The 26,711-nt window shown below is 40.9% G+C and overlaps 1 protein-coding gene across 1 annotated transcript in view; it reads right to left on the bottom strand.

The window, feature by feature from the left end:
- Positions 1 to 26,711, bottom strand: part of Pappa (pappalysin 1) — a 223,026-nt gene that overhangs the window by 44,401 nt on the left and 151,914 nt on the right. Inside the window, exons 11-15 of the mRNA XM_034502365.2 lie at positions 19,388 to 19,501; positions 18,208 to 18,343; positions 15,188 to 15,401; positions 6,999 to 7,167; positions 4,370 to 4,553 (exon numbers count right to left, since the gene is read on the bottom strand). Coding sequence (XP_034358256.1) covers positions 4,370 to 4,553; positions 6,999 to 7,167; positions 15,188 to 15,401; positions 18,208 to 18,343; positions 19,388 to 19,501 — 817 coding nt within the window. The remainder of the gene's footprint in view (positions 1 to 4,369; positions 4,554 to 6,998; positions 7,168 to 15,187; positions 15,402 to 18,207; positions 18,344 to 19,387; positions 19,502 to 26,711) is intronic.

Consider the following 26,711-nt stretch of genomic DNA (forward strand, 5'->3'; position numbering starts at 1 on the left):
CAAATAGGAGTTATTCAACAGTGCTGAATGAATGAGCAGGGTAGAGCAGGACTGATTCAGAGCCATGGATACGTTCCCCACCCTCACAACCAACCTAGAAGTGTAGGCGATGGACTCTGCAGGATCAGGATTTCCAGTCCCTAGCCATCAATCCTTATTCCTGTATCTACCAACTGGCTCTGAAGAAAGCAATGTATAGCATATACACTCTGTGCCTTTGACTCTGAAGGATGTTTACTACCCTGAGGGTTTTTTTTTTTGGGTTTGATCACAAATACTTGCTTTTAAAACATGCCCTAAAGAACATAAAGTGAATGCTGATGGTATCAGCATTAAACCAATCATTGTTGGAGGAGGACTTAGAGACTATTTAGAGTTTTGATCATTCAGTCATGTTTGAATCTCTCCTTTCCAAGTTGCTCATAGACAATGAGCTCTCGTTGTTTCCATTGTTAACTGGCTGCAGAAGAGACACTTATACTCTCATCAGTACCATCTCTTCCCTCTTCATATTCCCCAACATGTGCTTTCTGGGGAATGTGACTTAAGTCATAAAATGAAGGGAGGCTGACATTTCTAGCAGAGTATGAGAGTATAGATACCAGACACTAGGTAGGTTCTCACTAGTTGGGGTACTCTGTCATCTTGCTTGCTTATTGTTCTTAATCTTGTAAGACTTACTTTTATGTGTGTAAATAAATACAATGTTGTTCTATTTTAATTTATTTGTATTAGTGTTTTGCCTGCATGTATATATGTGTATGATGTGTATCCCTAGTACCCATGGAAAACAGACCAGGGTATTATATCCTCTACAACTAGAGTTATGGATGTTTGTGAACCATTATATGGGTTTTGGGAATCTAATCTGGGTCCTCTGCAAAAGCAGGAAGTATTCTTAACTGATCCATCTTTCTTTATTTTTTATTGGATATTTATTTACATTTCAGATGTTATCCCACTTCCCCATTTCCCCCCACCCAGAAACCATCACCCCTCCTCCTGCTTCTATGAAGATGTACCCCTACTCACCTACCTACTCCCACATCCTTGCTCTCAAATTCCCTCACACTGGGGCATCCAGCCTTCATGAGACCAAGGACTTCTTCTCTTATCTATGCCCGACAAGGCCATTCTCCGATACATATACAGCTGGAGCCATGGGTCCCACCCTATGTGCTCTCAGCCTGGTAGTTTAGACCCTGGGAGCCCTGATTGGTTGGTATTGTTGCCTGATCCCTCTTTCAAGACACTGTTCACCTCTTCAAGCTTTATTTTTAACTATTTCTTTTATTTTTGAGATTATCACATAATTATATCATTTCCCTTTTTTCTTTCCTCCCCACAATACCCTGTATATGTATATACCTCCTTGCTCTTTTTCAAAATAATGGCATATTTTTCACTAATTATTGTTACACACTTATATGTATGTATGTATGATCATTTAAAGTCAACAAATTAGTCTTGCTGTGTGTGTCTTCAAATATGTTTAAGAAAATTCCTCTCTCTAGCATGCATGAAAGAACTACAAGCATTCAGCAGTGACAGAAATGTAGTGTTCATTATGATTACCTTACTCAAAAGATTATACAGTAGACCAAGTCCCTTTCAGAGTACTTTAAAAAAAAAAATAGTTTTTGGATCCTAAGGCACAATAGGGTGACTCTGACTGATAATGCTATGCTCTGTATTTCAAAATAATGAGAAGAATTGATTTTTGAAGATTCTCACCACAAGGAAATTATAAATGGTAAAAGCAATTGATAGACCAGTAACCCTGTTTTGATCAAGGCACAATTTATATGTGGATCTAAGCATCACATTGTCTCCCCAAAATGCATGACACCAGAGTGTGTGCATGGAAACATTGCAGTGAAATTGTCATAGAATAGAATCATGAAGGGAAGTGTCACCTTTTGATCTATTTTGTTGCTTTTGGTTTGTTTGGTTTTGTTTTATCTTTTTCATTTTTGCTCTATGGTGTGGTCACTGCTGAGTTCCTAAGATAAGGAGCTATGTTTTACTCATTCTTTATTCCCAGAGCCTAGCCTACTGTCAAGTATATAGCAGTTCTCCAATGTCCATTTGTTTCATGAATGAAGCATCATGAATTTATGTGTGAATTTGAAAGAGTTGTTCAGCCTCTCTATCCTAATCAAAACTTCTGAGTTCTTACTGAGTTCTTAGTCAACATTTTTAAGTTGAGCATTTTAAGATGTGAATGGATGCTGATCCCTCAGTTTGCAGAAATTCAGTTTGCTGGACTAGAACAAGGGCAAGCAAGCCTTCCAAAGACTGCATTAGCCTAAGGCTATGACTGCTAGATTGTAAGAATATTCCCTTTTGTTGTCCTTGGTGAAGAACAGACACTAACAGAAGTTACAGAAAAAAAAGATAGGATGAGAGAGAGAGACATGGAACTTTCTGATTCTACAGTCATTACTTCCTGCAACACCCCCCCCCTCACACACACATACAAGATAGTGTAAGTGAGGTACCATTAAGAACCTCAAAGTGTGAGTGCAACTCATCCAGTCCTTGCTGCCAGCAGGTGCAAGTGAAAACCTCAGAACAAAAGTCTGTGTTTAAGATAGTGCTGTTAACAAAGCTACATGGACTACCACCGGGTCCTCACAGTTACTGTGGAATGTCAAGATGTTTCCCTGAATTCTCAAGAGATGAGAAAAATGGGGATCAATACACGTCAAAATGAGGGTTCCCCTGAAACTACTTTCTATAGCAGTATCTATTCCCTTCATGCATGGTCACATAAACAGTTCTGAAAGATTTGCTTAAGGATTTGCCATTCTGAAAGCTTTAATAAGCAATGCTAATTTATTTGGCTTCTTTTCACATGGGCCTCTAATTAAGAAAGGTATGATTTTCTTGTTTATTAATACACCCTTCATCCTACTGACAGACAGAGCCATGTAATGGGATTGGATTGCTTAGATTTTATAAGGGGTTCTTAACCTGTGGTTGCAACCTCTTGGGACAACCCTTTCATAGTTTCATTCTTTTCTTCCCCTCTTCTCTTTAATTTTAATCTTCATAGTATCCCAAACAAAAATTCTATATCTATCTTATTCAGTCATCTTTGATAGGAAAAGAGGAGGAACTATATTTGGGATGTAGGCCAGTTGCACTTCCTGCTTTTCTTAAGGGGCAGCTTATAATTAAAGCTGGGTCTTATATTCTTGTATTTCTTTTCCATTACAACATTCAGGTACCCAATCAATAATTTTTATTATGTTTTAGTACAGATCATTTCCTGAGATTCTGACCTCATAGCCATTACCTACAAAGTCTATGAGTTCATATAACCTTTGGGATTAATCTCCTTTTGCAAAACTGGTGATACTCTTGATGCTCACTACTGGTGATACTACAGAATTTAAATCTTAACCATACACAGTAGTTCATCTGCTATTAAGAGAATTCAGAAACATACTCCGAAAGTCCCCACCTACAACATAACTTCCTCATACATACTCTGCCATGATAGGCCAAAATATAAGACTCTATGACCAAGTTAGTTATTATTATTAATATTTTAAGAAAGAAATATGCTTCAGCTAACAGATCATGTGGAGGATAGAACTTTTATATCTCCAAAATTCAGTTAAAAATTGCTGCTAGTGAGCTCTGTGATAATCCCTCCTTTCTTGATGTACTTTGGGTCTTCAGTATTTCTAATTGTTCTTGATGGGCTCTAAGACCTATTTTATGATTTCAATTTCTAGAAATACACTATGTGCCTCCAGGCCAGTTTCTTGCCCCTTTCCAAAATGTCGCCTCTTCTTAACCTTCATCTTCCTATTGCTCAGTTTAGGAGACGCTGGATGCTTGCTTTTCTTCATACCCAGTCTTCATTTGTAAAGAATATAGTTGACATTGGGGAAAGTCAGACCTGGGTTACAACATGGTCTCCATCACTAATATGACAAACTTAGGCTAGTTCTTTAATCCCCAATAATTGGTTTATTCCTTTGGAAAGTTGAAAGACTAATAACACCTCACAAGGTTTGCAGAGTCTTAATCATCCACATTAAATGAGATACATAAGTTCAAGATATAACTCTTTTTCTTCCCCTCTCCCACCATCTTCTTGCAAGACTTTCAAAATCTTGAAGGGGTATTCATATCTATTTTTATACACATATACATGTTTGTACACAATTTTTCTAATTCCTGGCTGCACAATAATATGGTGTACATGACTTTGTAGTGAATGGTTAAAAAGAAACCAGGAACAGACAAAACTCCATCTACTTGGTGGTGCCTGAGACTCAGAAGGAGGCTGAAAAACAGCCACTGGGTTCTCAGAGATGATAGAGGCAGGGTTGAGATAAACAACTCAGAATACCTTTCAGCTGGGCAGGGTGGCGACACTGAAAGGAACATCTTCTACCAAAGGTGGTACCCTCTGGACAGGAGAAGGAGGCAGCATAAACATGATGGTGATCTGGGATACCGCAGTCCACTGGCTCACATGCCACCTGCTTGTTCCATTTGCCCTCTGTACATGTCACTGTGATGCTTGGCCCTACCTGAGAGGCAGAGAAAGGTACAATGAGGGGGATCAGACAGGTTTTCCTCTATGAGGAAATATACTTCTCCACAGGTCAGAGTCTTGTCTAGGAAAGAGCTAACCCATTCTCAGTGTTTGACTCAAACTCATTTTTAATAACTCCCTAACTGCATAGATTAGATATTTTAATACCCATTAAATGATGCAGAAATGGAAGCCTAGAAATATTATATGAGCAGTCTTAAGTTACCCACTAAGAGAAAAGCTAAGTGTGACTTGAACCCAAATGTGCTGAGAAATGCAATCTATGATGTGTTCCAGATAGATCATCATATGATAAGAGCCTGGAGATTCAGAGACCTCACAGAGCAAGACTTCTTTTTATAAAATAAACTCTGAAACACCTTAAATAGAAGGATAGCAGAAGCCGATCTTGGTATCTATTCTTGAAGGGGTTTACTTAAAGACAGCTAAATTCTTGGTACTAAGTCAGGGAGTGCCTTTGAGTACAAGAGACTTGCTGACTCTCCATGGGAAGGTCCACTCTCTAAGTCTCCCATTAGTAACAGGAATGGATTGAACCCAAGGATACACTATATGCTACTGCCTATTCTAAAATTTAGTGGCTCCAGAGAAAAGAACATTTGAATAATCAAGAAAAATTACATCGAAAAGAAACACATTTAGGAACACTGAACTATCTGGCTGATTTAAACCAAGCTAGAAAATGGCAAGGCCGTGTAGGTGGAAGGGTGAGGCCATGCTGTAGAGCCAAGAGAAGGCCTGTCATCGGCAGCCCAGAGTCTTCCATTCAAGGAGCAAGCAGCCAAACCCCTGGGGATTGAGAAGACCAAATGTTGATTTGGGATTTTTAAAAGCAAAGGACATTTTCCTCTCTTAAGTACACATCAAAGGGAGAAGAGGTCTTTCACTGCCAAGTCAGCCTAATTGTTTCCATAGGAGTTCAGACCTGCCATGTCTGACACACACGGAAGTAGGTGTCAAAGACATGCCAGCCCAGAAGCTCTACACAAATAGGGGTTCCCAGAAATAAAGAATATACCCCCCCATGTGCTAGCTGTGCAAATATTCTACTGGTCTACTGATGGGGCTGTGGAAAAGCTGCATCTAGAAACGGTTCTGGAATTCTCAAAGCTTGGGACTGCTAAACGTGTCCCACTCACTCTGTTTGGCCCCAAGACTCCCAGAGCAACATCAGACTGAAGCAAGGCTTTCCATGTAACTTATCTCTACTCAGTACCAACAGTTTCATGCAGGACATAGCCCAACTTCCAGGGGTTCCATTGATAATGTTCCCATGGTTCTGTCTGTTGTCTGTCTCACTGTTTACATTTCATGCCACCCCCAGGTGGGCAGCCAAATGAGGCCTTTGTTTATCAGGATTTAGTCATGCCATGTCCTTCCACAGCTTCTTGCTGCCATAGCAACTTCAAACTTCCCAACTACACTGGCAGGATCTGGCACCTGTGGACTCTGTTTGACCCTCTAGCCTCATGACTTGCATGATTTTCAAAAAAAGAAAAGCCAGTCTCCACATGTGGCACACTTACAATACTAACAGGTTTCTACATATACTCCGATGCCAGTTCCAGAGCATACTTTTCTTGCCTGTATCCTGCAGACACACCTCTGCCCATCAAACCACTTCTCAGTTCTTATGTCACTTCCTCCAGGGCATTTTCCTTAACCACTTTCCCCTCATATTCCTGTAAGAGCTTGTGTGTCTCTCTTTGTCTCTATGCTTTCTGCTAGTCACCAAGGAACAGTTCACACTTAAGGACTTTGTTTCTCCAGGACTTAGCACAGTCTCTGATTTATGATGAACTCATGCTTTGGAATAAATGAATGAATGAATGAATGAATGAATGAGACACTCATAGACTGAGAACACCCATCTACTTAAAACAGCTCATTCCCTTATGCAGAAGGTTGAGATTCAGCATCTCATTCTAATATGATCTCATTCCTAGATCATAGATCTGTATCCTCTATAACAACACTGACATATGCTGCCTGTAAGAATACTTCTTGGACAGAAGCCCTCTTCTTAGAAAGTCCCAGCTGATTTGTTTGTTGGCTGTGTGGTTGATTCAGTCTTCATAGTAGTAAATCTACATGCATGCATGTGTGTGTGTTTGTGTGTGTGTGTATATATATATATATATATATATATATATATATATGCATATATGTGTATTGTGTTGTATGTATACATATATATGAGAAAAACCTGGAAAGAGAGGGAGAGAAAGAGAGTGGGAAGGGGTAAGAGAGGAAAGACGAGAGAGAGAGAGAGAGAGAGAGAGAGAGAGAGAGAGAGAGAGAGAGTTTTATTTATTTGTCTTTTGTGGTAGCAGGTACTGGGGGATTCTGCAGAGAATCTATTTCACACCTGCGAGCCTTCCCTGACTGGAAGAGGGCTTTTCTCTCTAAATTCACAAACCTGGCTCTTGATTAGCTCATCATCCCGCTGTATCTGCAGCACATAACCTGTCTGGCAGCTCACAGTGCACTGGGCACCATGGTAGCGGTGGCTGCTGGAACAGTTGAGAGAAGCATTCTCCACAGCCAGTTCTGGGCAGTCCGTGGCTTCACAGGCAAAATGCACACAGCTGGGGAGGAAGAAATAAGAAGGTGAAGAGGGGTTTTCTCACAAGCGAACTCTACTCCAGCTAAAAGGCCTCTTCCCAAAATTTCAAGAAGCAAACTCTGAAGACAAGAAAGAGCGCTGAGTCAGGCAAAAGCTATTCCACTGCTCATGGCTTATAAAGAATACAAGAAATAGGGGCTGCAGATCCTGGATTCAAATCCTTTCACTTGAACGCTTTAGTGAGTGGAGAGTTCCAATAGTCATGGGGAGGATTGGATCAGATAATTTCTAAAATTCATGTAGCCAAATTCCCAGCATATTCTAAGCCTCAACCAACAGTAGCTAATGTTAAACAGATAGCCTGCTATATTTGTTACCTAGAAATTACATGACTTGGGCAAATATGTTATTTATTGGAGCCTTAGTGCACCTGCAAGTTTATCCCACTTCACAGAGTCATGAGGCCCAGTGTCAGTGTCCTGTCTGGGAGCATCTTTCAGAACTGTAATGTAACTCACAAATCCTTAAGGAAAATGTACAGAAACCATGCCTTGTGTCTGGCTTTGGATGCTATCTTCACGGTTTAGCCAATCTGAATTCTGCAGTCTTCAAGTCAGAGTTAGTTCTATAGGAAGCATTCCTTTATGTCTCTAGATAAGTTCCATCACAGACATTTTGCCTTCTTGTCTCTCATACCGTTCCCTCCCACTTGATGCATTTCAAGTCCAGGATCTAGGTGCCTCCCAGGCACCCAAATGTTTACTAATCTTTAAGGATACAAGTAAAAATGACCTAATCCTCTTTGTGCTTTGATAACCTTTCCCATTAAGCTATAGGTACCCAGGCACTTGAGAACATTAGTAATTAATCACTGAGAGCATATCTAAATGAGCTCACTTCATCCGTGCAATAACCCTATGAACTAAGTGTTATTTGGTTTATAGTTGGAAAGATTGGAGCCTGGCAAGAATAAATTACTTGTTTACATTCCCACTCCAATGTGTGACCTTAAGGTCTTCATAGCTAGCTTTGCCCTAGGGTCTGAACTAAAACATTACCATGGATAGAAACAATGCCTGTTATACCTTGTTATACTTTGGATTATGAAGAAAAATGGCTTGTACCAGATGATGGTTAAATAGAGAGAAACAACTGGTCATAGCACCTTTAATGGCTTGAAACTTTTGCAGCCGTTGAAATATTGTTTTCAGCAGCAAAACCCGCTGTACGAAAACTTTATCTATCTATGCTCATCCTGAAACCTTGGTTTTAGGCTATAGAGCTATACAGGTGGCTAGATTTACACCCAGATCTGCAAGTCTTTAGTTTTACTGATGTGTGTGTTTGTTTGTTTGTTTGTTTGTTTGTTTTGCTTTTATTTATTTAATTTTTTTAATGTGGGGGGAGGATAAAGACAGGGTCTCCATCTGTCGCTCTCACTGTCCTAGAGCTCACTACGTACTCCAGCCTGGCCTCAAACTCACAAAGATTCATTTTCCTCTGTCTCCCACGTACTGTGATTGAAGACATGCACTACTATGTCAGCCATTTCTTTTCATTTTTTTTTATCTAAAAAAGGGAAAAATAAAGTTTGACCAGAAGCAACATCATAAGGATGCTCTGAACCTTCATAATGTCTGTTCTGATCCTCACCAGTAATTTGATTTTAGGAAGGAGTAGAGGATCTGGGTACACATCATTGCAACTACTCAACTCATCTTGTGAGGAACAGATCAGGAGATTTTTGATGAAGTAATAAGCTACAAAACATTTCACGAGGAAATCTAGTTTTAAAAATTGTCAGAAAAGGGCAATCATTTCATATGGGGCTCAGATTCTCTTGATGTAGCTTGTCTCATCACACCCCTACAACCTTCAGAACAAGTTGGTACTCTGTATCCCCTGTTGAGCTATTAGGGAGGGTAACACCATGCTGTACTGATGCGGAGATCTGGGAGAGGCTGGGACTATGGAGTCAGCATATGTGCTTTGATAACAAACATTGCACTGCTCACACTGTTCAAGTACTGGGAAAAAGAGCCACTTGTACAAAACAGCTTACTCTGTAAGCTAGGAGCTCCCGGGTTGTCTCTCTGACCTCTGCCTTATAATTTGGACATTCGGACTCTGCACTCTCAGAAGGCCCCTGGGTTTTCATCCTATCAGGATTTAGAAGGAAAGCATCCTGGGGCGATTAAAGAAAAACCACAACCTGCTCCCTTTTTTGTGCATACCATGTTTCGTTAGTAGACTATGAAAAACTGCAATACTTAATTTCATAAAATGAAACAGTATAGGAGAGAGGAATGTTTAAGCTCAAGGTACAGCTCAGTAATTTATCAAGTGCTCAATGTGGAAAGCTGTGCAAAACCCTATTCCCCTAATCTGGACATTGGCAGTAGTAGCCTGATTTCCCCCTTGGAGTTGTCACCAAATAAACTGTCATCGATTCATTCATTTAATAGATGTCAGCTTGGCATTTCACTGGGTATGGTACTGTTAGGAGGACACATCAGGTGATCGCGCTGTGTACTGAAGAGGAAGTACGTGTACTCAAGTACTTACACAACTGAAGACAGTGTTAAATACAGTAAGCCCATTAAAACCAAAGAGAAATTATAGCGAGCCATTGTTGGGGGGGGGTGGTGAGGATTAGGATAAATTTTAATGGAAGAATCTATGAGGAAGAAAAGTTCTGTATGAAGTAAGACCTGTACAAAATGTAGAGATGAACTTTACAAACTTTTGGGACACAGGGATCCAGGCAAAGAGGCATACAGAAGCAGAATGGGAGATTGGTGTACTTGTAAACTAAGAACAGTAGTACAGAATCAATGCATTGGGAGCTCTGAAACTCCTTAACAGGATGGCTTTCCTGTTCTGTCCCTGTCTGCTACGGAAGGAAAATACTCCCTGCTTTTGGGAACGCCTTATTAAAGGGCTCTGTGCTTAGACAAGAGAGGGTAGTAGTGAACTAGTGAGATCAGTCAGATTTTCTTATTCCAGAACAGTGTTCTCAACCTTCCTGATGATGCGACCCTTGAATATAGTTTCTCATGTTGCTGTGACTGCACCCCCTAACCATCAAATTACTTTCATTGCTCCTTTATAACTGTAATTTGCTACTGCTATGAATAATAAATATTAATGTTTTCTGATGGTCTTAGGCAACCCCTGTTTAAAGGTAGTTGGATGCTGACAGTGTTCATGACTGACATATTGAGAAACGTTTTCCTTGACCTTGTCAGAACATTGGATCTTCTGATGCTCTTTGATGATGTTCAAAATGGGCTTGGGGGGGTGATTATTTTCAAAAATCTAATATTCCTTCTATTATGGGGCAATTCTTAGAACCAGTATCTTCTTAGAATACAACTTGGTAATAAAGCATCCTTTGTTTTTCAGCATGTCTGTCTGCACCTGTGTTGTAGACTTGCAAGTAGGAAAGAAAGAAGAGGAAATAAAGTATGAAATGCCAGGCATTAGTCACTGAGTCTCACTATAACACCTTCTCTGTAACTGCACAGGGACTCCTTTGGGGTAATGATATTACTCCCATTTGAGAATACACATTTGGAATTGCTTGCCCAAGGGCACTTTAGCGTTGACAGAGTTCCAATAGACATCAGCCACTGTGTTCCCTGAGCCCTTATTCTTTCCAGATCTATCTCACTACCTAGAAAAGGTTGTACGCAAACACTGCAGAAGAATGATCACTGAATGTCCCACATACCGCGTCCCATTACAGCTCTGATTCATTTCTAAAATACAAAACCAAGGAATATTTTAAAAACTTCTGATTTTAAGAGAGGAATTCAATAGTGATGGATGGGCAATAAAAAAAAAAAGAAAGTTTTATGAAAGAAGACTATTGGTTGAGGTTGGATGAAAAGGTGAATGTACCAAGTTATTACATTGAAGCAAAGGTGATCTCTCTCTCTCTCTCTCTCTCTCTCTCTCTCTCTCTCTCTCTCTCTCTCTCTCTCTGTGTGTGTGTGTGTGTGTGTGTGTGTGTGTGTGTGTGTATACATGTGCCCACACACCCCTGTGTCTATTTATTTACATGTTCAAGATCTTCATGAGGGCAGAACCATTTGTGATACCTCTTCCTCTGCCAGAGAACTGAAATGGAAATCCTACACCTAATGGCTGACACCTAGGCAAATCTGCCAGGCAGGACAAAGCTGGTATTGAAGGGCTAGAAAGGGTTTTTCTTCTGGCTCTGCTCTTTAAGTCCTCTCTTAACTCCTATGGCCTTCTGCTTAGCTACAATTATGCCATTAAATGGCAGTCACCACCACCACAACAAATAGATGGCCATATGGTCAAAACTGGAAAGTGAGAGGAAATGTAACCTAGGCACCAACTCTTCAGGTCATTTGTGAGAGACAGAAAAAAAAAAATGTTAGCCTGATAAGACCTCCTTGTCCTGCCCAGAAATGGAAGTCAAGGGAAAGTGATAGTAAAACATTTACAACCCAGAACTTCAATGTGGTGGAATACAGAGACCAGTGAAGAGTAAGAGATGCAAGCTTAGGGTCTCACACGATATATAGACAGACTACTGAAACTCAAGGTGAACTGGTGGCTGCCCCCTGACCAGTATCTGGCTACAGAAGCAGGGATTCTTTCCTTTAGTCTCCCTTTCTTGTAAACAAAGACCTGTGAATTCAGTCTGACTTATTAGATAGTTCCACATGACCATGAATACCTTCAACCTGAGCTTGAAATGCTATCTATGAATTCCTGTTCATTGGGGTCCTGGAAGTGTATACTCCAGGAGCATTTGCTTCCATCCTATGTCCTCTTCTCCTCAACTGAAAAGAGTTTATCAAAGCCGCATGAAGAAATTATATCTAGCAAAGAGTTTGGTATCTTCTCTAAAAAGTTTGGTATCTGCGTTACCTCTAGAGAGGTGCTAGCATGTAGAAAGGGAGGTAGAGGAAGAGAACCGGAAAATAAAAGAGGTAGAAAGAAGGTGGGAGAAAAGGAAGGGGAAGAAAGGAGAGAGGAAGGAATAAGGAAGAAGTGAAAATAACTGTTTAAATACTTAGCCTACTGAAATTTATAATACAGCATTTGATTTTTAATAAGAACCATAGAGTGCATAGATGGATGGATGGGTGGGTGGATAGATGGGTGGAGGGGTGGGTGGATAGATGAATGGATGGATGGATGGATGGATGGATGGATGGATGGATGGATGGATGGTGTGTGTGTGTGTGTGTGTGTGTGTGTGTGTGTGTGTGTGTAGTGTAAGAGGGGAAAGAAAAGGAAAAGGAGATGGACTATGTAGAGACAGACACTGGGGCTACTTATGACTACAGTCTTTCTCCTTAAAGAAGCCTTTTAGCCTTCCACTTCACACCTGTAATCTCCCATTTGTGTGTCATTGTCCAACTAAGTAGAACTGCATTCTACAACTGGACATCTAACTTGAAATCTGATCCTATTGGTGGAGGCGGGCTTTGAATGCATGCACAATAGTGCCCAGGTGCTAGGAACCCTTGAATCTAGGTCAGACAACACCATCTACATTGGTTTAGCTATAGCACTGCTTCTCTCAAGGTAGCTCATTGGATCTCATAGGGTGTTCTGTAGAGGAACATGGGAGGGAGAAGAGGAAGAGCTGGAGGGAGTAGAGAAAAGAATCTGGATGGGAGGGAAAAGTGCCTTTTCCTGCCAGTAAAACAGCTTAAAGTGGAACTGTCCAAGGAGAATAAACTGGAGTCTCTACTGTAAAAAGCAAAGACATTGATCTCTCTGATTTGCCAATTTCAAGAATAAAGGACCATATCCCAGGCCTTTGTACACATTGTTGCTTATCTTTCTTTTCCTTGTCTTCTGGGTTGTTTTACTACATTTGCATGACTGTAGAGTCCTGCCTGTTTTTGTCAAAGTCTCTGCAGCTCCCCAAGAACAGCTGCTGTCATTTCCCCACTGGGGCACTCAGAAGGATCCTGCAGCTTTGCAGCTTCAGCCCTCCATGTAGCTTGATCCAAACGGAGGGCCCAGTCAGCCAAAGGCCTTCCTGACTGCTTCTGCATCCCTTAACCAGAGAAGGGGGAATGCTCACACATGACAAGTCCTGAAGAATCCTTTTCTCCCACTTATGTTCTTGATGCATTGGGTGGGGGTTGTCCCTCTTACTGCCTACTCTTCAAGGACTCACTGGCTGTTTCTCTGAGTCATACTGTCTCAAGCCAGGCATGAGGATGAAATAAGGTAATGCAGTTGTCATGGGCTTAACAAATGTTTGCTCCTTCCTCTATCTTCTTACTTTTCCTAGCTCTTGTAATTGCAGGCTGTGAAGCCTAGAAGGAGCTACAGAAAATATATTATTCATCAGCATCTCTTAAAGAGAAATGGAGGCTCAGAGAAGTGGGGGTGACTACAGTCCACAGTCACACGAAGCAGACAGGATAATGTCTTGTCTCAGATCCACGTTTCTCTACCACCAAAGAACTATGTAATCATATACCAACTGATTTGTTTCAGAGCTTAAACACTGTTTTGCTCAGCACACAGGAGTCATTAGGTAAGAGCTCCGAGAAGCCAGTGCTGGCTTTGGTCAGCTTGTGGATGGTACAGAGAAGTATCTGAAGATGGGAACACATTGTGCTAAAGATCTGATGGATTTGCATTTTCCATCAACATTGTTTTCCTGGGTCCAGAGAATTACCTTATTTTGATAGAGACTGGAGAGCTGGGGATAAAGAAGTGCTGTTAGGATGAAATATGACAATGAAGAATATTTAAGGAGCTCGTCCATCTCAGTGATTGCGACACACTTTGCACAACAGAAGCTGGAGACTGTGGGTGCAAAACAATGTGGATTTTGCAACCACCTTTTGTGTCCTCTGTGGGAGCAGGGGCATGGGAAAGGCTAATGTCCCCCCTTCCGTCACCAGTCCTCCTCCCTCTCTCTGCTCCCAGGTGTACAGGACAGGGCTGAATTGCCATGTAGAGGGCGTCACTCTGCAAAGCCTACCAACATACCAACTCTCCCTCTGGATCTTATTAAACAAGCATGAGAGCATCTCAGCAACACTGGACAATTTCCCTTTCCAGGGCCCCAGAATCTAGATGGCAACACTAAGTTTGAATATGTTCTTTGCTCTAGATCATCTCTGAGGTTTCTTCCACTTCTGAATTTTAAGAACAACAGACAGATTTCTGCACACAGAGGCATCACTGTTGTGGTTGGAAGGTGAATATTGTTAGCAGTCCTCACTGATGCATTAACTTTGCACAGTGAGTATCTTGCAAGGTCATGTTCACCTACAGTTTGGTACTTGAGCCTCACAATTACCCCCGTGGGTAGATGTCATCACCTACATCTTTCTGAATAAGAAACTGAGACTCTGAAAAGTGAAATGACTCATGTAAGGGCACGCGTCTGAGAATCAATCATGTGGAGATTCAACTCCAAGAATAGAGTAGTCCTCAAACTCATTCTTCCAAATAAATATTGTTTTCTCATGGCAAGAGCTGAACAGCAGTAACAGATACGAGATCAAAGGCACTAATAGATGTAATGCAGTTAAAACACAAACTCCTCCACTGCTGGGGAAATATAAGGAGCTAGGCCCACAGAAGATATAGGGATTTCACTCCTTAAAATACACAGTGGACTAGAATGAAGCAAATGGTAGTCACATCATCCACAATTGAGGAGGACCATCTCCACCATCAAAATAGAATACTAAGAACCAAGAGTTGATATACCGCCCCTGTCTTTGTTCAGATGGGGATGTTGCAGCCTAGCGCAGAAAACTGCTATTTCTAGTTCACTTTGTATCCTGTCTTCAACTCAGTGGCTGCGGGACAGGTGAAAGAAGGGTTCCTTTCTACTCTCTAGTAGTTCATTCCAACATTCAAAGACTTTTGATCCTCTTCATCTTGAAGGACAAACTGACCAGAAGTCAGGGAATGCAGAGTGAAGAAACAGGTAGAATTTAACAGCAGCAGTAGTGGCTGTTCAGACTCTCCGTCTCCACTTACTACAAATGATCCAGGGTGAGAAGGCCCTTGTGGCTTACCTCTGCTCAGCAGGGCTGTAGGTCTCTCCTCTCTGGCAGCTGCTCAGGGTGACGGGGTCAAAGTTGTCGAAGGAGCGGAGGGCCACCCCCGAGATGGCAACCAGGGGCGAACTGAAGCTCACATGTACCGCCTGGCTGTGGTAGAAGGGCTGGCTGAGGTCATGGACCACAGGGATAATCAGGGGATTGTTCCTGCAGCTCAAGACATGGAGGCCTGTCAGGGGAGACAGAGGGCCGAGGGGCCAGGCTCATTACTCAAGGCCAGTCACGCCCTCCCCAACGGGCCCTTCCAGAAGCCCCCAGACCCTTTCATGTCACTCCACAAAAGCACCATTGGGCGGCCAGTGAGGATTTTGAGTTTGATTGAAAGTTTCTTTGTCTGCCTTTTTTCTTGCTTCCAAATCTTTCCAATCCCCCTGCCTCCCTGGCCCCTAAGCTTTCCTTCACCTAATGCCCAAAGTCTCTCCCTCCCCCAAACGGCCACCCTCAGCCAAGCATCTATGGCTCGCACTCCCTCCCACGTTGCTTCGGGACTTGAAGGTTTGAGCCTTCTGAGTTCATGCTGCTTGCCTGGGATCTCATAACGATGGAGAAATAAAGCGTATGAGCAAACCCTTTCCCAGAGTCAAAAGCTCATTGTTATACCTCATCAGTAGGTCCGTGAGCAACCCTGGGTGGGAAGGACCTCTGCCCTATCTTCAAGGATGGAAACTGGGGTGCACAGACAAGCACAGCATGGTTGCAGCACCAAATACAAGTAGAACCCAAACTTGTCTCCTAGGAGTCTTTCATGTTTTATTGTTTCTTTCCCCAGGTTTAGGAAGGGAGGGATGGGAGCACAGAGAAAAGATGCATGGATTCCACAGAGGAAGGAGTAGATTCAGCAGGTGGGATGGAGTGACGAAGTCAAAAGCGGGCTTCAGTTTTCGGTACTTGCCAGTGATGGAATTCTAGCAAGTTCTTAAACCTTCATTTCTACATTGTAAAAGTAATGTGGTCTTGACCATGTGCTGACAGATGGGCGAGTTCTCCTTGTGGGAGGAGGAAGTACTGGGTCCATCAGGTGTCCTTTTTCTACTTTACACTCTCAGTGACACTAAGCCTCTGCTCAGTAGTCTGGAGACAAAGAACAGAACGATCCGATGGGGAGAGACAGGAACCCATCAAAGCCTTAGATAACAGCAGTGGAAGCCAAGGAGCTTCTGAGAGCCTGACATTTCCACTGTCTGCTCCTCACTCTTTGCAGTGCCAGGATAACTATGAAAATATTTTCTTGTAAGTTAGGGAAACTTCCTAGGAATTCAGAGAAGTCCTAAGAATTTTTTTTCTCTTTCTTCAAGATATGTTTTCTTTATGCCTTTAAAACTACTAAATGAATAAACATGTAAACACAACAACAAAGCTTTTCTTGCTTCCTTGGCTTTTGTTTGACCCTGAAGTGACCCTTTGCTTGCTTCCTCAGAGTTTTGAAATGGGTTCTCCTACACAATGATGTGCACACAGCTTTGAAGTGCCAGCTCCAGGCCTCACCCAGAATTCCAAACACTTGCAATAAATGCCCCAAAGTTCTCCAGGTTAGATGTCTATAGCAAAGTGTAACAGTATCCTTAATGGGAATGGGACGTGGTTAGTGCCAAGTTTTATACTAGGAGTAGTCACAGTAGTGACAGGCAATGACCCCCTAACCATATGGTATATCTCTCAATGCAATCCAAGAGTACCAGGCTTTGAGTCAGGTGCAGTGATGTTCACATTTTCGAAGTGAGTTAACAATAACTATGGAAATCAAACTTTAAGTCTTAATTTTAGAGTCATTCCTCTACTGATATCAAGACAAAAATGAATATGCTCAGTGTTGGGAGCACAAAGGTCTTTGACCTCACAGATACCACTAGGGAAAGCAGAAATATTAAACATGCAGTGTTGTCTGTTAAAAAGAAAAGAGATGCAACCTGTTCTACATCCAGAAGGCTGGGAATGAAGGTTGCTAATAGCCTAAGTAATCCTTGTGCTATCTGTGGGGCCAGCTTATACCTGGCTCTCCAAAGCTCCCACAACCAGGACCAGAGGTTGCTAAAAACCTAAATGACTTCTATGCTATCTGTATGACTGAGGCCACAGAACACCCTCTGCTAGACCCACAAGATAATACATGTAGCCCATCTCTAGAACCCATCTTCATGGAAGAAGTAACATTCATTTGAGAAGGGATTCCATGCAATTGTGGAGAAGAGATTTTGTTACAACTAGAAACCTTTTCACCCAAATGCTACTAAAATATGCCTAAATAAAGCTCTTGGTTTTAGATGCTAAAAGATCAAACCAATACCGTGTACTGAGTCATGTTGAACTGGATTTCTTTCCAGACTGTACACGTTGTTATTCTGTCTGCCCAGATGTGTGCAGCAACTCCCACAGGACAAGTGGATACACCTCATGCCCTTGCTCCCCAGTAGGCAGGACCTGACTTCTCACTTACTTTTCAAATCCCAAACCTCAAAGCTAATTGAAAGTTTTCCAATATCTGTTTTCACATGTGTATCACCTGGAAAATATGTCAAATACACAACCATTATTGAGATTTTCAGAGACATCTGGTAGAAACAAGATAGGATTCTAAAACCTAGCTTCTCTCAGTCCTGGTTTGCTATGTGTCCTGTGGTCTCCCAGTGCCTTACAATGGGTTTCAGATGATGACATATAGTGGGGCTTGCTCAGTCTCCTTCCCAGAGTCCTTTGAGGATTCTGTGGATATCTAAGTTTAAAGGTATGTAACAAAGCAAGCCAATGAAATTCAAGTTTTGCCACTGAATCCTTATCTTCATGTTTGCCAAGTTCGTGTTTCTCTGGATATACCAAGAACTTTTGATTAAGGCATCCAGAACTCTAAATAGAAAAGAGGCTAGAGAAAGGAAGGGGAAGGAGAAGATCTTTCATAAAAGGGGGGGGGGTTGGGGGGAGGCAACCACACATGGAAAGAGGGACCCAAGGGTGAACCAAGCCCAGTACAGCATGCTTGCCTAGATCGTGGCTTTGATCTTTGGTATCAAGCAACTGCACACTGATGGTCTCTTGCTTTTGGTCCCCATAGTATGTCCCATCAGTCACCAGGTGAATAATAACAGCTGCAGCAACCATTGGCTGAGAGAAATACGTCTGAAATAGAGAAGACATGAGACAGTCATTCATTCACTCAGCCACATGATAGAAAAACAATCAGATTAGAGTGGAGCAAAGAGGAATTTTGCTTTGTTTCAACTCATTCATTCACTGGGAAAGTAGGAGATAGAGGATCCCAGAGGGGAGCCAGGCCAGAAACCTTGATCCAGACTCAGCTCTACTCCTGCTTTCCTTCCTTCCTTCCTTCCTTCCTTCCTTCCTTCCTTCCTTCCTTCCTTCCTCTCTTTCTTTCTTTCTTTCTTTCTTTCTTTCTTTCTTTCTTTCTTTCTTTCTTTCTTTTTGTATGATGATGATAGATGCCTGGAACATTCTGAGCCTCATTTTCTTCATTTTTAAATAGTTGACTAAAGAAAGTGGCTCCTAGGGTCACTGTGAAGTTCTATTAAGACGGAGGGAATATAGTGTCTAGCACAAGGATAGTACATAGTGAAATTACACATGGACACCAAACACATTGCAGGTTTATTAGCCATCACGTATCCCCACTATTCTGTCTACTAGGTCCCAACATGATAAAGCCAAATAAGGCACAGTCCTGGAAATTCTCTGAACCATGGGGCTTAAAGTATGTCAGTGATACATAAATAAAAACAAACACAATTCCCAGTCTGTAGCCAAGAAGATGAAGCCACACAAAGTTGTAAAATGTCATGTGAAGGTTGCTGTCCAGCAAGTGACCAAGCATACACTGAGCTACAAAAAGTCAAATGTTCAGTTCTTTCTGTGAGTCAGTATAAACTCCATGGGGGGGAAAAGATTATTTTTTAAAGCTTTGAATAATAAATAATAGGAAGATTTCAAATTCTTTGCAATATAAGCATCAAATGGGTCATTCTGTGAACAATTACGAGTTTTGGTTTTAGGAAGCATCCCATGAATAAGTTTTGGTTTTCTGTCTTTTCAAATTGACAGTCTTGAAGACTGGAAAGAGCATCTCAAGGGAAAAAAGTCACCACAGTGGTCAGTGCTTTCTGGAGGCAAGACCTATTATACACCATGCCTCTCAAGATCAGGGCTTACCTGGAGCCAGAATGTGGTCTGAGGCAGCTGGTAGTATGGGTAATTAATGGTGCAAGGATACCAAGCATGCTGGGAAATGCCTTCACTGAGATCTATCACCTTGGTTCGACACACCTGGCAAAAGATGGAGGAAAAGATAATGTTGCAAGGGTGCTGAGAATTCAGTTAAAGTTAATGAACCTTTACAATCCATGTGCTCAGTTGGTAGTGGAAGAGAAAGCAGGAGTGAATCTGCTCCAGAAACTCACACTTCATTGTTGAAATAATCCCCAATTCTGAAAAAAGAAAGAATACATGACATATTTCAGTGGCCAAGTGACAGGGACATTCTCATGGGAACAAATTCTGAAGTAGCTAAAATTGAATCTGGTCATGGAAGGCATTGTAGACAGAAGAAATAGAAGGGAAGGCTCAACAGAAAACAGAGTCCTAAGTTGTTATAGATTACCTAGCAATCAGAAGGCTCAAGGAAAGCTGCAAAAAGGAAAACTATGAGATTGCTCTTACTGAATTCTCAAAGCCATGTGGAGTATTGTAAGTGACTTTAAAAATTGTGCTCAGAGATCCACAATGACAGAAAAATATTGAGAGTGTGAAATCTGGTTTCTGTGCTATCAAGAAAAATCAGTTGACCAAACCCTTCCTCTCCTCCCTCTCTCTCCCTCTCTCTCCCTCTCTCTCCCTCTCTCTCCCTCTCTCTCCCTCTCTCTCCCTCTCTCTCCCTCTCTCTCCCTCTCTCTCCCTCTCTCTCCCTCTCTCTCCCTCTCTCTCCCTCTCTCTCCCTCTCTCTCCCTCTCTCTCCCTCTCCCTCCTCTCCCTCCTCTCCCTCTCCCTCCTCTCCCTCCTCTCCCTCTCCCTCTCCCTCTCCCTCCTCTCCCTCTCCCTCTCCCTCCTCTCCCTCTCCCTCCCCCTCCCCCTCCCCCTCCCTTCTTTCTCTTCTTCTTTTCCCTACACCCCACTGCCTTCTTTCTCCCAATGATGCTAATACTAAAGTGTTGCAATTATACAAGAACTATACATGAGCAGATTTTTTTTTTTATTAATGGAGTTTCTTACGTATCCAAATAGCGTTCCATTTATTACGTCATCTGAAAAACTACATATCAAGCACTAGGAAACAAAATCCACATAAAACTAAGGTGAAGAGCAGACATGGCAAGCAAATATCAATCAAGTAATCCCTCACATGTGCGCAACTGTCAACTGACCAAAGTTCAGTATGGGGAAAGGGATGAACAATAGAGCTGTTGAGATTGGCCAGATGTTTCGCAGAAGATTATCCTGAATTAACACTTTCCCTCTGATCTGCAATGTGACTCCTCTTACAAAACTTCTGTGTGAGCTTAGGCTTGCTATTTTACACCTCCAGGCCATAGTCTAATTATTTGAGAAGTAAAGTTGACCTAGAAAGTTCAGGAGATCTTAAAAGCTGTGAGAATGAACACCAAGCCAATCTAGTGTCAGTCAAACTAACTATACACACACACACACACACACACACACACACACATATATATATATATATATGGTACCACAAAACTGGAAACAGTCTTTGTGTTCATCTCTTGGGGGACAGGGTGCAAAAGTGGGGAATATTCTCATGGTTGACTTGCACAGAGCAAAAGAATATTAAAATGAATTAAGTAGATTTATGTGAGCCCAGACATCAAAATCAAAGATTAGTGGTGAGTTAGAAGACACCAACATGGAACAATGGCAACAATCAGTGGACAGGAGAAATGACACATATATGTCTAAGCTCATTGTAACATATTTGTTAAAATCACACACTAAAAGCTTTGTAAATGGCCAGAGGTTAGTATGACTTGAACATATCAAGAGAAAGCATGCACTGAATTCAAAGGCTGCAGCTGCAGTGATATCAAGGAAATGGAAGAAAATGTGTTTTCATATCTGCAGTGGGTTATTTTACAGAAAGAAGCAAGCAAGACGAGATGCATACAATTATCGATTCAGGTAGTATACACACTCTTATGTGATGTAAATACTTGACAAGTATCACTGCGTTGGTTTATATTATGTCATTTAGATTATGAATTAAGAGGAAAATAAAGCTCTCTAGTCCTTGCCTAGGAGTATGTTCTTGTAATCATAGCTGGTTAGAAGACTGAATTTGAACCAGGTGAGGCAAAGGGTTCAAAGCCAGCCTGGATTACACAGCATAGATTTTCATTGGTTTTTTTTTTTTTTTTTTTTTTTCAAACCCAATGAATACAATACCCCAAATATTAGCTTATGAAGTCATGGAAAATAGATGTAAAACTATTGGTATTAACTCCCTTTAACACTGTGCTCTAGGATAGTGGCTCCAGTGAACTGGACTAAGTCAGGTTTTTCTGAAAAATTTAACCTTTCTTTACCTGAGCATCACCAAAGCCTCGTTTTAATATGCCAAGAATCCCACCTATACAGATGCTCAATTTCAAGTGTCCCTCTCCCCATCATATCTTAGGATAGTCCTAGCTTCTAAAAGGTCTCAGAAAATGTCAAATTTTGTTCGATTCCTCATCTCTAAAACAGATATTTATACCACACAACTATTAAGGCACAGAAGTGGGGATAAAAAAAATATGAGAGCCCAAGACAGGAAGAATAGCTGCAAACTGCCAACATAAACTATGAATTCTCAGCAGCTTTGGATACCTGCACTGGATGTACATACTACTAGGTCTGTCAACAGTCCATTATGGATAGAAGAGGAACTCAGTGGTCCCTACTGCTCTTTGATAACATTTGGTCACTGGTAAGTTCTGAGAGAAGGGTGGTCCTTGCATTCAGTTAACATACCCGCTGGTGAAATCACCAGGTACCCATGGATAATTCAAATGCTTCATAGATGTAGCCATAGAGTCAGCCCTGGTTAAATTCAGGATCACAAAACCAAACACAAGAATATGAGAAAAGAGTATATAGGAAAGAGGGATGGTTGGTGGTGGCAGGAGGGAGATAAGAGAGTCAGGGTTAAGAGTAAGCAGAATACATTACATACATGTATAAAATTATTGAGGAAGAAAATAACTAAATAAAAGAAAATAATTTAAAAAGTCAAGTCTCTGTTTCATTTACAGAAATGATATACTAACCCATGTTCAGACAAAACACATCTTGCATTATAACTGACAGTGACAAGCATTAAATGCTTCTATGTTTTAGTAGAAATCATGGAGTATGTTCATATTTGAGGTTGTAAAGAAAATGCAGAAAGCTATGTGCGCACTACAGTTAGTTTCCCTTCATGTTACTTTCCCCATCAATTCATTCTGGAAATCTCAGAGGACCATAAACCACTTACACAACATTAAAAAACATCAAATATCACCCAGAAAGTTCAGTAGTAGACTTTAGACTAAGTAGACCTACTTCTAGTGGATGTTGGCTCAAAAACAGAGGGAGAATTAGAAACAGGTCCTGCCTCTAAGGACTTCACTGGATCTTGTGCATTTGAATGTTGGATTGGCCATAGATACAAAGATGTCTCCCCCATGATTCTCAATACCTTGTTGTTGGCGGATGTCAACTTAATATCAACTAAGTGAACCTTTCATTTTCTACTGCGTTTCATGTAAGAAAATGACTTAATTGTTTTATAAATATCAAAAAGTATTAAAACCATTCATTGCCAAACTTCTTCATTGGATCTGAGAATCACTGAGATCTGGGAATGCAATAATAGTTTCTTAAATATAACAGGATTTTTAGAAAGTACAAAGGTGCCAAGAATCACCTATCCCATTGTCCAGAATTAGACACAAATGCTGAGTATAAAACATAACCACTTTCACAGTCTAGTAGACATTTTTCAGCTTATTTATTTTTGTCAAAAACAACTGGGACTAGGCTTAGGCAGAACAGCCTGTAAACTGTGCTGTGACTTAGAACAGTGTGAGACTTTGCATAAACTATCTATGGCATTTAAAAGCCTGGCCAGCAATTCGACATGTATCATTTGGAATGCACTCTCCTTGCATTCTTAGCTGCCTGTCTCCCCACAGAGTGTGGTGGAGCATAACTCTGAGCTCAGAGCTGGGGGTCTTATCTCTGCATCTAAAGCATCCTTGCTCAGAGAACTGGCCAACATGAACAAAACCTTCTTATTGCTTAAGTATGATTTCCTCTTATCTCTTCAGCTTTATCAGGACTAGACAGGTTCTTAGAGGAACATGGTGTTGTTATTTTCTTTTTTTTTTTTTGTTTTTCTATTTAGCTGTGTGTTTCTTTCATATTGGCTGTAATCCCAATAAGGACAGTCAAACTAAATCAGAAAGGAACAAACAAAACCAGTTGAATTTTGCCCAAAGCTTTCAATTTGTCTTGAAATCATTTATGCTCCTGGAGAGGTGGAGAGAAAGGAAGATCCAAATTCTTAAGGGCCTCCTGCTTTTATGGGCATTGCACAAATTTACCTGTTCAGCAGCCTAAACTGAAGATGCAGAGATACAGGCATGTTGGGCTAACCTGTGCTGAACTACAGAGAGCATCTGTGGAAGTACAAAGTTGAACACTGATGTTATGGGAATGTTTTCTTTTTATCCAGGCATTTTTTTTTTTTTTTTTTTTTTTGCTACTTCCAAAAAAGCAACTGCAACTATACAAAGATTTTCTGAACAATGAAGATTTTAGAGAATAAACTTTTGGAGTACGCATACATTCGATAACTTTATAAACTTTACTATACTCTTCATTCTTTCTACCACAACTCTAGGCGTCTCTATTCTCACTCATCATCACCATCCCTCCACTTTCTCCAGTGTGACTGGCTCTATGTACTTTCCAATACTTTTCAGTATCTTTTGCCTAACCCAATTTTTACATCTCTGAAGTCTAATGAGGAACCATTCTATTCTTCCTCTGACATTCAAATCTTACAGAGCAAAGATGAATGATTGTGGTCATCACTGGCTATCTCATTCTGGAGATGTCAGGTAGCTGACCATAGTAATACTTGATTCCTGTCACACTAGTATGAAGAAGACCTGTTGTCTTATCTTCCATCTTTCACTATGTTGCGGAAAATAGTAAGGATGTTCTAGAGATCCTGGTAGCATCTAGGCTTTATGTTTTCAGAGAGAGAGAGAGAGAGAGAGAGAGAGAGAGAGAGAGAGAGAGAGAGAGAGAAGAACTCTGGAGCTCAATTGTTTTGTAGTTTCCATTCTTATGTTCATTGAGGCATTATTTCAAATGGATGAAATGTTGTAACAACCTACATACCTATAAACAGATGGATGTATAAAAATCATGGTATGTACATGTAATTGAATTTTATTCGCCTTTGAAAACGGAGAAAACCCTGCCACCTTCAATAAAAGTGAACCATGAGAACATCATACTTAGTGAAATAAGCCTGGTACAATAGTGGCATGACTAGTATAGCAGTAGCCACTTCATGATTGAATTAGAGGCCTACTTCACAGGAGAGGATTCATGCCTGTTACCGTACGTGTCAAGAATCAGAGGCTGGAAAGAGCTTATGTTCTATAGGTCACAGGAGAAAATCTACTACTGTTATCTTGCTAAGTCGAAATGGTATCAAATTGCCTTATAAATATTTATGTTTAGACCACTAGACTAGTAATGTTCTTAGTCTTCATCAAGGAAGCTTCTTTTTGACAGTGGGTAGTGGTTGATGCAAAGACTCATAACATGCAGAAAACAAACAGATGTTGGATATTCTGACCTAAACTGAAATCTTAAACATCCCTTCTGAGGTTCAGAGCACATTACAGAAGAGTGAGTGGAAAGCATAAAAGGTTAGAGAGCAGTGCTGCACGGCTCATTTTTGGATATGACAGAACCATTGGATTTGTAAAGTTACTGCAGCTATGGTTACCTTCATAATTCCTGCATGTATAGATATTGGACCTGCCATTGCTACCATGTGTAGCAAAGGCTTTGGGGACCCTATCCTTCACTAAGGGATTGTGGAAAACTAATGGAGGCTGGTAGAAAAAGTGTCATTTTCTTTTGTGTATCACACTGGCAAGTTGTCCATATTCAAGTAAATATTTCCACTGATACTAATGCACGTAACCCTCATTACATCCAATGAGAAATAAAAGGAAACACATAAAATAAGAGGAGACTTTATTGTTCAGTGAGAGAGTGGGGAAATGAAGGAAATTTAGGTGAAATGAAAAAAACATCAATATGTAAGTGTATAAAGATGTCAAAGAATAAAGTAATTTTAAAATACAAATAAATAAGTTCATCACAGGCAAATACCACAGACTCCACACAGATGAGGCACATAAACTAGTTTCAAAGATTAGAAGATGCAGTGGTAGGTGCTAAAGGTTGGGGGAGAAAAGGAATGATTAGATGGTCATATAAGGGCTTGTAGTTCAGTTAATGAAGATACGACTTAAAGGTCTGTTGCTTACCAACATGCCTGTAGTTAATAATACCATGCGGTGTATTATAGATTGTTAGGAGACATGATTATCCAGTGGGCTCTTAATGTACTAAAATTAAATCTTGAAAAAAGACAACAAATGTGACAAAAATTATATTGATGAATGCATAAATATGGTACTAAAGAAAATTTTAAGTAGAGATTTTTAAAGACAGGTACTAGACATACAGCAGTGTGAATCGGTCAGCAAGCATGCTCACTTTGGTCCTTTTGGGGTTGGAGGAGGATACAGTATTTTCTTCTTCCTTATATCATAGACTGAAAGTTCACTTCAACATTTAGACTTCTGGAAGCCTTCTACTCTAACGAGTAAAATGACTTCATGTTTTCCCTTTAGAGACTCTATTGTTCAGCATTGTCTTTACCTTCTCTGTCACATGTATTCATTTAGTCAATAGGCACCTGAACCACATCTGGCGGGACTACTGTGAAATAGTTCTCTGGCAGAGACTTTCTTCAACTTTTAGAGCATAGTGTTTTCACTGAATGACTGCAAAGGGCACTAGAGGCTTACAGATGTCCTCAGTAATCTTTTCCACCCAGGGTCCCATTTATTCCTCACTAGACTAGAATCCTTATTGAGTATTTATCATAAAGAAACCGAGGCACTGAGGCTATGAACAATGCTTTCAAGATCACATGCGCACTCAAATGTGGAGCTGGGATGCATACACAGATTACTCGGACCTTACACTCTGTAGTTTAATAGAAAAACAACACAACTGTTGCTTGGGTTTGACACAAACTTCAGCTTCCCTTAATGGAGAAAAGGGCATGGCTGAACACTATTTTTCCTCAATCACTCTAGATACACGCACATACACCTGTTTCAAATAGAAAAACTAATCACATCACCTGCTACTGATGGGCTACCCCATGCCCAGTGGGTGGAGA

The sequence above is a fragment of the Arvicanthis niloticus genome, chromosome 5, assembly GCF_011762505.2.
Source record: "Arvicanthis niloticus isolate mArvNil1 chromosome 5, mArvNil1.pat.X, whole genome shotgun sequence".
NCBI classification, from domain to species: Eukaryota; Metazoa; Chordata; class Mammalia; order Rodentia; family Muridae; genus Arvicanthis; species Arvicanthis niloticus.